At 47.3% G+C, this 12,207-nt stretch overlaps 1 protein-coding gene across 1 annotated transcript in view; it reads left to right on the forward strand.

The window, feature by feature from the left end:
• The first annotated feature begins 7,827 nt into the window (after positions 1–7,827).
• Positions 7,828–12,207, forward strand: part of SGPP2 (sphingosine-1-phosphate phosphatase 2) — a 110,820-nt gene continuing 106,440 nt past the window's right edge. Inside the window, exon 1 of the mRNA XM_045078784.1 lies at positions 7,828–8,322. Coding sequence (XP_044934719.1) covers positions 8,104–8,322 — 219 coding nt within the window. The 5' untranslated portion in view covers positions 7,828–8,103. The remainder of the gene's footprint in view (positions 8,323–12,207) is intronic.

Below are 12,207 nucleotides of genomic sequence, written 5' to 3' on the forward strand. Positions count from 1 at the left end.
CTGGTTTCCAAGTTTTCTTCTCTTTCATTCAGCAGAGGCTGCCAGGAGGCTTGGAATCCAAATTCCCAAGAAGAAAGCATTTGGGGAGCCCCAGTTAGGTCAAGTGTCCAGCCTAAGGCCAGGCAGCTCTGGCTCTGGGCGGGTGGGTCTGGGGGGAGGTAGGCCAAGCCAAGCGGCTCAAGGCTGACTAGTAGCCTCCCCTCCCATTCATTTTTCTGCCTTCCCTGGGGAGCCTGTCTGCGCAGACCCTGCACAAAGTATTTAATACATTTTGTAATTTGGGGGAAAATCACATCTTGGCGCCTCCCCTAAAATGAAGAGAAAACCACTCCCCTCTCAGAGTGGTAGCCTTTTTTTTTTTTTTTTAAGATTTTATTTATTTATTTGACAGAGATCACAGGTAGGCAGAGAGGCAGGCAGAGAGAGAGAGAGGGAAGCAGACTCCCTGCCGAGCAGATGCGGGGCTCGATCCCAGGACCCTGAGATCATGACCTGAGCCGAAGGCAGAGGCCTTACCCCACTGAGCCACCCAGGCGCCCCAGGAGTGGTAGCCTTTTTGAAAATGAGTTGTAACCATTTGAAAATGAGTTGTAAACTCTAAAAACTCTCAAAATGGTGAGATTTTACTCTTGATCACCATTCATTGAATGAGTATATACTGAGCCCTTGATTCACACTGGAAACGCTTTCTAATACAAACACGAAGAGTGAAGATGGAGTCTGGGATGAGCATGTGAACGTAGTAACAGAAAGAGGGCACTTTGGAGTCGCCCGGGCCCTGCACCGAGTCCTCCTCCTGCCATGTATCAGTTGTGAGCTTTGGGCATGTCTCTTCTCTCCAAGCCTCAGTCTTCTCATCTGTCGAGTGGGAGTATTACTTCTTATGACAGCCTACATGGCCCTATCTGGTTTTGGTAGGACAGACCCCTTCTTTTCTTTCAGGTCTTTACACAAATATCCAGTCTCAGAGGTAACGAGCTTACCTAAATATGTCTTTCCCCTTCCCAGCCTCTTGTCCCTCGTCACAGCACCTACCCCTCCCTAAAACTACATATTACTTGATTTCTTTTTAGCTGTGCTCCCTACCAAAGTATAAGTTTCATGATCCAAGGACTTTGTTGTTGCTGTTGTTGTTAAACTTACGTAACCCCCCAGCCTGGAACAGTGTCTGATCTTAGTAAGTGTACCTACTGTCTTTCTGGGAGAACCCATTCGACGGCAGAGAAATTGGAGCAGTACTCCCATGAGCCAAGGATCACCAAGGTTTGCCAGCGGTCACCAGAAACAAGGAGAGGCATGCCGCACATCCTCCCTGTGAGCTCCCAGGAAGGAAACTAGCCTGCCCACACCTTGGTTGTGGACTTCTGGCCTCCAGAAAGTAGGAAAGAATAAATGTTTGTTGTCTGCAGCCATTCAGATAATGGTCATTTGCCACAGCAGCCCTAGGAAACTAACACAGTACTTATTCGATCCATGGAGGTTATTATTATTTGCGTTAATAATGTAGCTCTCACTACAATAACCTTGGTAGACAAGGGCGAGCAGTCATCCTATAACTGCCTTTACTGGGAAGATTCTCTACTGCTCTGAGAACATACCCTCCCAGTTCACCTTGGGTGGAACAGGGTTTTCAGACCAGGTTTGGTCCCTTTCTCTACCCGCACGGTTGTCCTGCGGGCTTCCAAAGGTACTCCAGGACCAGAGTCTGCTCTGTCTGGCACCTTGGTGAACACTGGACCAGACCTGAACATGACATCCACGTCAAGAATAGCGTTGTTCGGAAGCACCCCAAATGTTCATCAGTGGATGACTGGTAAAGTACAGCGCCTCTTCCACTGATACGGAACAATCTCTAGTTATATAATATGTAAAAGAAGCAAGACTGAGAACATTATGTAAGGAATGTGACTATTTGTATCCAAAAAAACAAACCGTAGATTCACATTTGCTTGTCTATGCAATGAAGTAAAATCCCACTTGAGACAGTCCTTTGGGAAATCTGAATTCCTGACAGGATCCTGGGACGAAGCTCCCACCCCCAGCTTCTCCCTGCCTCAGCTGCCCTTCGTCTCCTAGCCAGCCTCCCCAGTCATCGTCTGGAAACACAGCTTTTCACAGGTTCTTCGTTTGCTCTCCAGTTGCTTTGCATGATGTCAAACATCTACCACAAACTTTTTTTTTTTTAAGATTTTATTTATTTATTTATTTGACAGACAGAGATCACAGGTAGGCAGAGAGGCAGGCAGAGAGAGAGAGAAGGAAGCAGGCTCCCTGCTGAGCAGAGAGCCCGATGCGGGGCTCGATTCCAAGACCCTGAGATCATGACCTGAGCCGAAGGCAGAGGCTTTAACCCACTGAGCCACCCAGGCACCCCACATCTACCACAAACTTTAATCGCCATTTGGGCCCCCCTGCTTACCTCAGGATGCAATTTCTCTTCCTCACGTCACTCCATTACTCAATATGGGAACTCTCTCTTCCAACCAAACACAAGTACCTTCCAACCCAGACACGACACCCATTTCTATTTTACTGAGGGGTTTTGACAAGAACGCATGTTGACTTTTGTCACATAACTTTTCTGCATGTGTCCAAACGAGCCTGTCCAAGTTTCCCAGGGCTGCTGTCACAGTACTGCAAACTGGGTGGCTGCCAACAATAGAATTCTTATTTTTTTTTTTAAGATTTTATTTACTTATTTGACAGAGATCACAAGTAGGCAGAGAGGCAGGCAGAGACAGAGAGAGAGGGAAGCAGGCTCCCCACGGAGCAGAGAGCCGGATGCAGGGCTCGATCCCAGGACCCTGAGATCATAACCCAGGCCGAAGGCAGAGGCCTAACCCACTGAGCCACCCAGGCGCCCCGCAACAATAGAATTCTTTAACTCACAGTTCTAGATGGGGGAAGCCTGAGCTCTGGGTATTGGCAGGGGCTTGTCCTTCCCAAACCCCTTTGGTTGCTAGTTTCTCGTGGTTTGCCAGCCATCTTCCTGACAGCTGTGTAACTCAAATCTCTGCCTTCATCCTCCATGGTGTTCTCCCTGTGTGCCTGTCTTCTTAGAAGCACACGTGGCACATTGGATCAGGGGCCTGTGCTACTCCAGTATGACCTCATCTTAACTCACTACGCCAGCTGCGACCCTATTTCCAAAGAAGGTCCTATTCTGAGGTACTGGGTGCTAGGACTTCAACTATCTTTTGGAGGCAGGGAAACACAATTCAATGTATATAATAAATCATATGACTTTTCTTCTTATCACTATTAATATGATGGATAATATTGGTGGTTTTTTTGGTTATTTAACAACGCTTATTCATGCTATGGTAGGAACCAATTGCATTTAGCCACAATACCTTCCTCTTTAAATGGACTGTTGGATTTCAGCTGTTGATATCAAGATTTTGAACCCCACTCACCAGTGAGAGTATTCTTTTGTTTTTCTTCTGGTGCTCTTTCAATTTTAAGATCAATATCATAATGGCTTTAATAACAGGAATTTTGAAAAATTCTTTCTTCTAGAATAAGTAGCACTGAGGTTATCCATTCCTTAAAGGTTGGATAGAATTTCCCTGTGAAACCATCTAGGCTAAGTGCTTTTATGGGGGAGAATTTGAACCCCTTTATCTTGGTCTGTGATAATTGCTCTCTTAGACATTCTTTACTGGGGCCAATTTTAGGTAAGTTGTTTCTTTCTAAAAAATTATCTATTTCATCTGCATATTCAGATCTGTTTGCACAGGGGCATGGGAAGTGCCCTCTAAACACTTTTAAAATTTCCTCTGCTTTTGATGATTATTTTTCCTTAGCATTTCTAATTTTAAGCTTTCATCTTTTTTCCCTTTTATTCTTTCTTTGCCATACTACTGGTTTTTTGATTTTGTTAATTTTTTCCATAGACTGCTTTTGGATTTATTTATCAGTTTCATTGTTTTTCTCTTTCTTAACTTAAGAATTTCTGCTTTCAATTTTCTTTCAATTGTCTTTAAGGTGTCTGTAACTGGCAGATTTGTAAGGTAATTCTGATCCCAGATTTGGGAATTATAACTGTGGCACATGCAGTTTTTTACAGAAATTAGTCTTCTGATGCCCTAGGTCTTCCATTGTACCATTGGATATATGACTCATGTCATAGCACATTTTTTTGTGTGTATGTGCATCTTATTTTGGTAATAGATGGAAGCTCTTTGAGGCCAAGGCTATGTATCATTTGAGGGGGGGACAATAAATATTGATATTGTAAAGATGAAGTTAGAAAGTTAAAGTAGGTGTGAGAACCTGTAGTGAGCAGCTTCCAGAATGGCTCCTGGTAATCCTTACATCCTACTGTTCACACTCTAGTCCCATTCCTTCTCCCTTTGAATGTGGGCTGGACTTATGGACTGGCCTCTAATAAGTAGACTGTGACAAAAGATACTGCGGTGTGACCTCCAGTATCAGATCATAAAAGATGACTGCGTTATCTTGCTCTGTCTCTGATTCTCTCTGTTTGATGAAGGAAGATGCTGGGTTGTAAGCTGTCCTGTGGAGAGACCCATATGGCAAGGAAGAGATGGTGACCTCTGGCCAATGACCCACAAAGAATGGAAAACTACCAACCACCACTTACGTGATTTTGGAAGCTAATCTACCTTCAGCTAAGCCTTGAGATGACTGCAGCTTTGTGCAGAACCCAGAGCCAGAGGACGCTGTTAAGATGTTTCTGGATTCCTGACCCACAGAAACTTCAAGATAATAAACGCTGCTATTTTAAGCCACTTTTAGTGGGATAATTTGTTTCGCAGCAATAGGTAACCAATACAGAATCCCAACCCTGGATATTTGTCTTAATCTAAGAAATACTGTCAGCTTAAAAACTGAACGGTTTGGTTGAAATCTGGAAGTAACCTTCTCTGTAGACAGAGAACTCTAAATCAGAATTTAAAATGGGATAATGCAATTAATACCAAACCTTTTCATTTAAAAGGCATTTTGACATCAATTTATTTTAATTTCCTCATTTTTAATTTAAAAAAAATTTTTTTTAATTTCATTTTTTCAGTGTTCCAAGATTCACTGTTTATGCACCACACCCAGTGCTCTAAGCAGTTTGTGTCCTTCTTAATACCCATCACCAGGCTCACCTATAATTTCTTCATTTTGATTCAACAAAGACATGATAGGTTTCCCTTTCACTTTACTTATTTTTAGCACTTTCTTTTTAAAAAGTTGTATCTGCACATGCGTATTTAGAATGTGTCAAATTAAAGACAGACTGCCTAGATAAAATTGGGCAGATGATGGGTTGAATTATAACATAGATTTATATCTTACAACATTTAAACCAACATTGGTTTGATTTCCATAACTGATGTCTGCCAAAAATCTGTCCTCCCTGCTTTCATAGAAATGTAGTTGAATCTGGACATAGGCTGCCCTGCTAGAGATGACATTTCCAAGCCTGTCTTGGGACATATGACTTTGTTCTTACTGATGGAGCACAGGCAGCTGCTCAGGATACTCACAGATTTCAGATGTGCCCATAATCCAGCTTCAATCATGCAGAAGAAGAAAGTGGCCTTGGGCTTGGTTGCAGGATGGGACGGGGGCGGGGGAGGACAGGGAAGGGTGATAGTCAAGATGAAAAGAATCTGAGTTATAAGATGAAAAGAATCTGTGCACTTTCATGGAGCAGAGCCTCCACTAACCCAGACTTCTCACCTTGGAACTCTTATATGAAAAGGAAATAAAAAGCTGTGCTCTTCAAGCCACTGGATTTTGGGGTCTTTTTGTTGCAGCAGCTTAATGAATACATCCATCGCTGTCCCTTTAAAATATGTCACTTAGTAATTATTATATATGCACAATTAACCAAAGTGCTAATACCTGGATTTCTGCCCTGGGGGTGGAGGGGGTGGGGACCAGCAAAATCTATTCTTCCCAGGCACGACTAATGTTAAACTGTCCAACAACTACAACTACAGGTGATTTTTCTGCATCAACGTCATTTATTTATATGCATGACTTCAGGCTTGTAACTTTTTGTAACTTCTCCACTAAATGTTAGGCTAGAGCAGTCCTTCAGCCTAGCACTTCTCGAGGACATTGATTTCTGTTAGATGGGATGTTCAGAACATCAGCCTATGCCCTAGAAGAGAGGATCTGGGGAAGCCTATGGATCACTGCCAGAAGTCCCTGGCTTTTCAGTCTCACTCAAATTGTTCAGAGCCAAATCCTCCTGGAGATTCATTCCCAAATTGAATGGCTCCTGAACAATACAGAAGGCTACAGCTATCTCACCAGGTTGCCTTATAGAGCTTACTTAAAGATTTTTCACAATAGCCTTATAAGATAAGAAGTGCAGATTATTATTTGATCACATGAAAAAACCAAGGCACACAGTGGCATCACAAGTCACAGGAAGCTGGAACCATTACTTGGTCCTCCAAGGAGACAAAGTACATTATCTGAATGCTCAATTCTTTGGTCTTACGTTAAGCCATGCTCGCTTTGCTACTTCTGTCTAATTGAAAGAAAGGAAAACTGAAGCATGAAATTTCAGAGATACACCACTCAAGTGTCTTCATGGGAGAACCTATTTCATTCGCACATAAAAAGAACAGGTTCTGCACTGGTCCAACTTTAGCTTTTAAAACTAAAGGATAGAGTTTGGTCCCAGGGTCTGTAAATGACAGCAATGTGGAGGAGAAGAGCCCTCTGCCTCCAGGACAGGATATCTCCATGTGTCATACATCTGGGTTGTGACAGTAGCCCTGTGCTGCTTCTGTAAACTAAGTATCTCCCAAGTGTCATTGCTCTGTCACCTTGATCTTGCTCTCCATCAGGATTGGGAAGGAGAACAGAAACCAAGGCATGAGGGAGACCAAATCATCCTTGAAAGCTACATCCCAAAGACATCCTGATCCAAAAGGACAACTGGATAAACGGGAAAGTGTGGCAGGTGTTTTTTTTTTTTTTTTTTTTGATAGTCATTTGTGCAACCAAATACTCAGTAGGCTTTGCATGGGCTGCCAGTAGCATGCAGCCTATGGCTGTCAACTGAGGACAGGACTAGGATTGCACTTCTGTTGCAGGCTGAGCAGCTCAGCCTAATTTGACTGTACCTCTCACTCCTTGTCAGAAGTGCAGAGGCCCTCGTGGGAGAATCGCAGTTTCCTTTGCTCCTCTTCTGCTGAGATCCTTAAAGCAGGCAAGGGTGCGGTGAGATGTCTAATCCTCCTCCCCGCCCTTCACCTGGTTCGCTTGGGGCCTAAAGGTCGTGAACGATCTTGTTGTGTCTCGTCAGTGCCCTTTCCTAATTAGAGGCAGAGCAGACAAAAAGTAGAAGGGAGGGGCAGCATCATCTTTCCCAATGCAGAATACTGAGGAAGAGTAGCGTTTCCTCCACACCCGTCTTAAAGTGTTCACCAATTGCCCAATCACGAGAGCCAGCACCAAGGACTCAGGATGATTCAGGGCATACTTTCAACCTCCTCAGTTCTTGAGCAAGGTCGAGGGGGTCGGGCTTCCGGGGAGACATTGCATCACAGTTTGGAAAAAACTTGGGAATCTTCCTTAAAGGACTCATTCTTCCAGGAAGCGGGCAAAGAAAGAGCGGAGTAGGCGCCTGGGTGCTAGAAGCTGCAAAGAAATCCGACCTCACCTTGGGCTCAAGAGTGAAAGTGGGGTCACTCCGGGACCAGCCCGCGCATGGCAGGAAGGACTCCCGCAGGTCTCCACGTGCTCGGCCGCTCCCCATTAGGTGGCACTTCTGCGCCAGCCCGAAGGGACCGGGGGCGCGGTGGCACAAAGAGAGGCGCGGTTTAGACACCTGTGCGCCTCCGCCCAGTTGCGAGCCGGCGGGACGCCAGGGACCGCCCGAGCCCTTCCGAGCCCGCGGGGAGGGCAAGGAGCGCCGACGTGCCCCGCGCAAGGTGGAGGCGGCCACCTGGGCGCCCGCGCGCGCGGGGCGGCGCTAGGACCCGAGCGGCGCACCTGTTGGCTGGCGCCCCGGGCCCCGCCCGCCCTCCGCCCCGAGTGCCCGGCCCGCCGAGTGCCGGAGCGGCGGGGACAGTGCGAGCCGAGGGCATCGGCGTGGCGGTGTTGGCGCGCGGCCCCGGGAGCACCATGGCCGAGCTGCTGCGGAGCCTGCAGGATTCCCAGCTCGTCGCCCGCTTCCAGCGCCGCTGCGGGCTCTTCCCGGCGCCGGATGAAGGCCCCCGCGAGAACGGCGCGGGCCCCGCGGAGGGCGCGGCGCGGGCGCCGGGGCTCGGGCAGCTCCCTGCGGCCAACGGCAAGGGCGGCGGGGGGCCGGCCAACGGGCTGCGGAGAGTCGCGGCCCCGCAGGTAACCACGGTCAGGTGTTCGCGGGGGGTGGGGGAGGGGACAGCCCGCGCCGCAGCCGGCGGACTTGAGGGTCCCGCGGACTCCGCTACGCGGGGGACCGGCGAGCGCCATCCCCGGCAGCGACCGGGCTGCGGGCGCCGGGTACGGAGGGGAGTGGGGGCGGGGAGTCCAGTCACCAGGATGCCATCCCTTAGGCTGCGTAGTAGCACCCACGTCCGTTCAGACATCAGATGCACCAGCAGCTTTAGACACAGTCTTTAGACTTTCTCCTTTCATGAGTGAAATTTATGTTGCTGAGCTTTCTCCCAAATGTGTAAGAGTTACATAATTGAAAAGGGCGGGGGGAATGTCCTTGGCGTTTTCGCTAGAGGCTTCTCTGGGGAGAAATTCTGAGGACTTCCGCAGGATTCCTGAGTTTTCGCCCCATTCCCCCACTCACCTCCCCCCGGCCTAATCCGCACTCAAGGGGTGTAGCAGGGCCCGCTGTGCCCTTCACTGTCCCGCATTTCCAGCTCTAAGGACAGAACTTCAGGTTTCAGTTGCGCCTGGAGAGATCTACAAACCGCACCCCTACCCGCACCGGGGCGGAATCCCCATCCCCTTCCTGCCGGGTGGGTCTCTTGTGACTGGCACCAGGGACTTTGAACAGATGCTGTCGAGAGAGAAGCTCACCGCGCTCCCCTCCAGGCGTTCAGAGTGTGCTTATACAACCCACTGCGGCTCTGGGGAGCCGGCGTGTGTTGTCATCGCGGTGCACAGAGACTCAAGGCAGGAGGGACCGAACAGGCTGCAGATGCTAGCGGGCCAGGGCTGCTGGCCTCCCCGGCGGGGGGGGGGGGGCTGCCCGAATCGGCCCTGCCACCCGCAGAAGCTGCCCTCGCCCTGGGAGAGCTCACAGTGTGGCACTGGAGGAAGGAAGCAATGTATTGACGATTCCCACTCCTTGTGTTGGGGGCGGGGGTTGGGGAGGGATGAAGAGCTGTCTCGGTGACAGGGAGGTGACATTTATTCACGTGTAGCTTTCCAGATCTCCTAACTGAGGAATGATGGAGACCTGGCTTCAGTGTGGGATGGCATATTGCGGGCATTGGATTAGAAAATTTATTTGAGAGAGTGAGGGTGGGGTGTGTGCTCCACTCCAGAGAAATCCTCTATAATGTTCTTTTCTTTTCTTTTCAATTGTTCCTTCTCTGTCCCATATGACATCTAGTAACTTTTAGATGAGTTTGAGACCTGCCTCCACCCCTTCCGCTTTCCTCTTGCCTTGTCTTAAAAATGGGACAGAGTGAGGATCTAAGAACCAGTTACATACCTGAAATGTGGCAGGGCATCTTCTGTGCACACACGTACGTACCGTTTAACACACAGGGAGGGGCCCCAGAGGCTTTCTGATGCTCTCTCCCCACATTTCCTCTCTGTTTCTTCAATTCCAGAAGCTAAGCAGGGTGCATTTTCCCGCGAATGCTTTTCCAACTGTTCAAACATTACCTCAATTCTGGAAAAGGTTCCTCCTGCCCTTTAAAAGCAAGATAAACAGATGTCTTGCAGAGAGGTTACCTCTACCTGCTTAAAAAGCCTGTGCCCCCAGCCACATAGCAGCGGTCTCTCTCTCTTCCCGTCCAACACACAACCTTTCTCACCATAGACGGTGAAACACTGAGAGGAAGCTGAAGATTCACGGTGAGAAGTCATTGTATTGGTGTATGATGGGGGGGAAATAGCCCAGGAGAGCATTTGGTACATGAGAGGTTAGTGAATGTTTTTATTTTTATTTTCATTTTTTTTATTTTTAAAGATTTTATTTACTTATTTGACAGGCAGAGATCACAAGTGGGCAGAGAGGCAGGCAGAGAGAGAGGAGGAAGCAGGCTCCCCACTGAGCAGAGAGCCCGATGCAGGGGTTCGATCCCATAACCCTGGAATTCCTATCTGAGCCGAAAGCAGAGGCTTTAACCCACTGAGCCACCCAGGCGCCCCTAGTGAATGTTTTAAAAGGCGGGTCTGTTTCAGGTGACTTCGGGAGATTAATATTTTGCAAATGTAGAGAGGGTTCAATAGGAAAATGATTACATAGCTGTCTTGGATCCTTAATAGGACTCTAAGGGGACAATTGGGAAACTTCTCTCCAACAAGCCATTCTTCCCTGTGGCCTTTGGCCTCCGCCCAACCTGTGGCAGGCCTGAGCTGCCTCTCCTTTCTTCAAATAACCCCACTCATCCTTCAGTTTCAAAGGTCAGCTCTTCAAGAGACTCTTTTGCTCACCTTTGAGTCTCACTCCATGTTTTAGAGGTTCTCTTTGTTTCTGGTGATTCTTCATTACAGCGTTTATCACATTATGTAAATATGCCTTTGAGAGGGGGGTGGTTCCTGATTATCGTCAGTCTTCTCCAGTGGGTGAAAAGCTCTGAGAATGCAGGAAACTTGCCTGGTGTGCTCATTATTTTCTTCACGTGGGAGCTCAGTGAATTTTGGGAATAAATGAGTGCAGACTGTAATATAAAATCTGCCCTGTAAAAAGCAAGATAAGCAGATTTCTTGCAAAGACTCATCTTCTTGCTGCTTCAGCAAGCAGCGTGGTAGGGGTTTCCCCCTTCCCATCCCAAACACGACTTCACTCACTATAGATCATGAAAAAGTAAGAGATAGCTAAAAATTCAAAATAAGAGATTAAAGATTTTTTTTAAATTGAAGTGTAACTATGGAAAATCAAATGTTTTCCATGTAGCCTAGGAAGCATGTGGACACTGATTTAAGACCCTCCTAACAGTAGAGAATTGTTTTCTTCATTTGGGTGACTTCAGAATGCAACACATCTAATTTTTCTCACCTCGCACATTTGCTGTATTTATTTTAATCCTTAAAACAGGACAAATGCAGAAACAAGTAATGACTTCCGGGACCAATTTTCACGTAACACCATGCACTGCTAAGTTAAAGATTAACTACATCCTTTACAAACCAGGGCTAGGCTGGGATTGCACAAAGCTGTCATTGAATAAGCCAGAGTGGACCTCAGAGGCTGCTCACTAGTCCTGCCTTTCACGGACAGATCTGAGTCCTGAAGGGTTAAAGGCTTTGTTGAGGACTTCCCAGACTTTCACACAAGCAGGTCTTTTGATGCTCAGGTCTAAACTGCTCTCTTCTGTGCACCTTCCAGGATTTTGTTTTATCTGTCTCATTGTGAAGGTGTGAGGTGTTGGGCATGGCTGGGAGCTGGGCAGAGGTTGGTTGGAAAGGGAACATGTTGCTTTCAGAGTACAAGGATAACTGGTTTGCAAGGGTAACCGTAGGAGGACATTCCTGGCAGTAGCCAAGATCAAGAAGCAGGGATCCTGGGACCGAGGAGAAGGGCAAAGTTCTGGTTAGAATAGTGTTTGTTTGTCCTGGGGTAAATCCAGGATAGAATGGTATTTTGATTTTTATCATCTTTGCTTACTCAACATAGTTGCATTAAGACAGACTTTGCAGAGCCTTTCCCTATCATTACGTTAGACTGGAGTGATCTTTCCAAATTGTACTGTGTTCCATAAATACCTTTTGATAACTATTTTTTCAGGCATAGTTCTACAGTTGGGTTGAGGTATTTAGAGAAGTCCTTGCATCCCTATTTTGAAATATTTGGGGATCCCCAGGTCTGTCAATCTACAAAAAGCCACCCTTCCTTTGTTGGCGTGCTCCAGTAAAAAGAACCATCTTTGCAATCAGGAGAACTGGATCTGGCTCCACCTTCATGTCACCTTGAACTTCTCTGGGTCTCATCTGTAGACGGGCAGAGTGGAATAGAACCATGGGTTTCCACCTGTGGCTGCACAATATAATCAGTCAGAGGAACCTTGAAAACACAACAAACCAGTGTCCAGGGTCCAGGTGAGAAGTGGGGTCTGG

Source organism: Mustela putorius, unplaced genomic scaffold, assembly GCF_011764305.1.
Source record: "Mustela putorius furo isolate JIRA1106 unplaced genomic scaffold, ASM1176430v1.1 tig00000275_pilon_pilon_pilon, whole genome shotgun sequence".
NCBI lineage: Eukaryota > Metazoa > Chordata > Mammalia > Carnivora > Mustelidae > Mustela > Mustela putorius.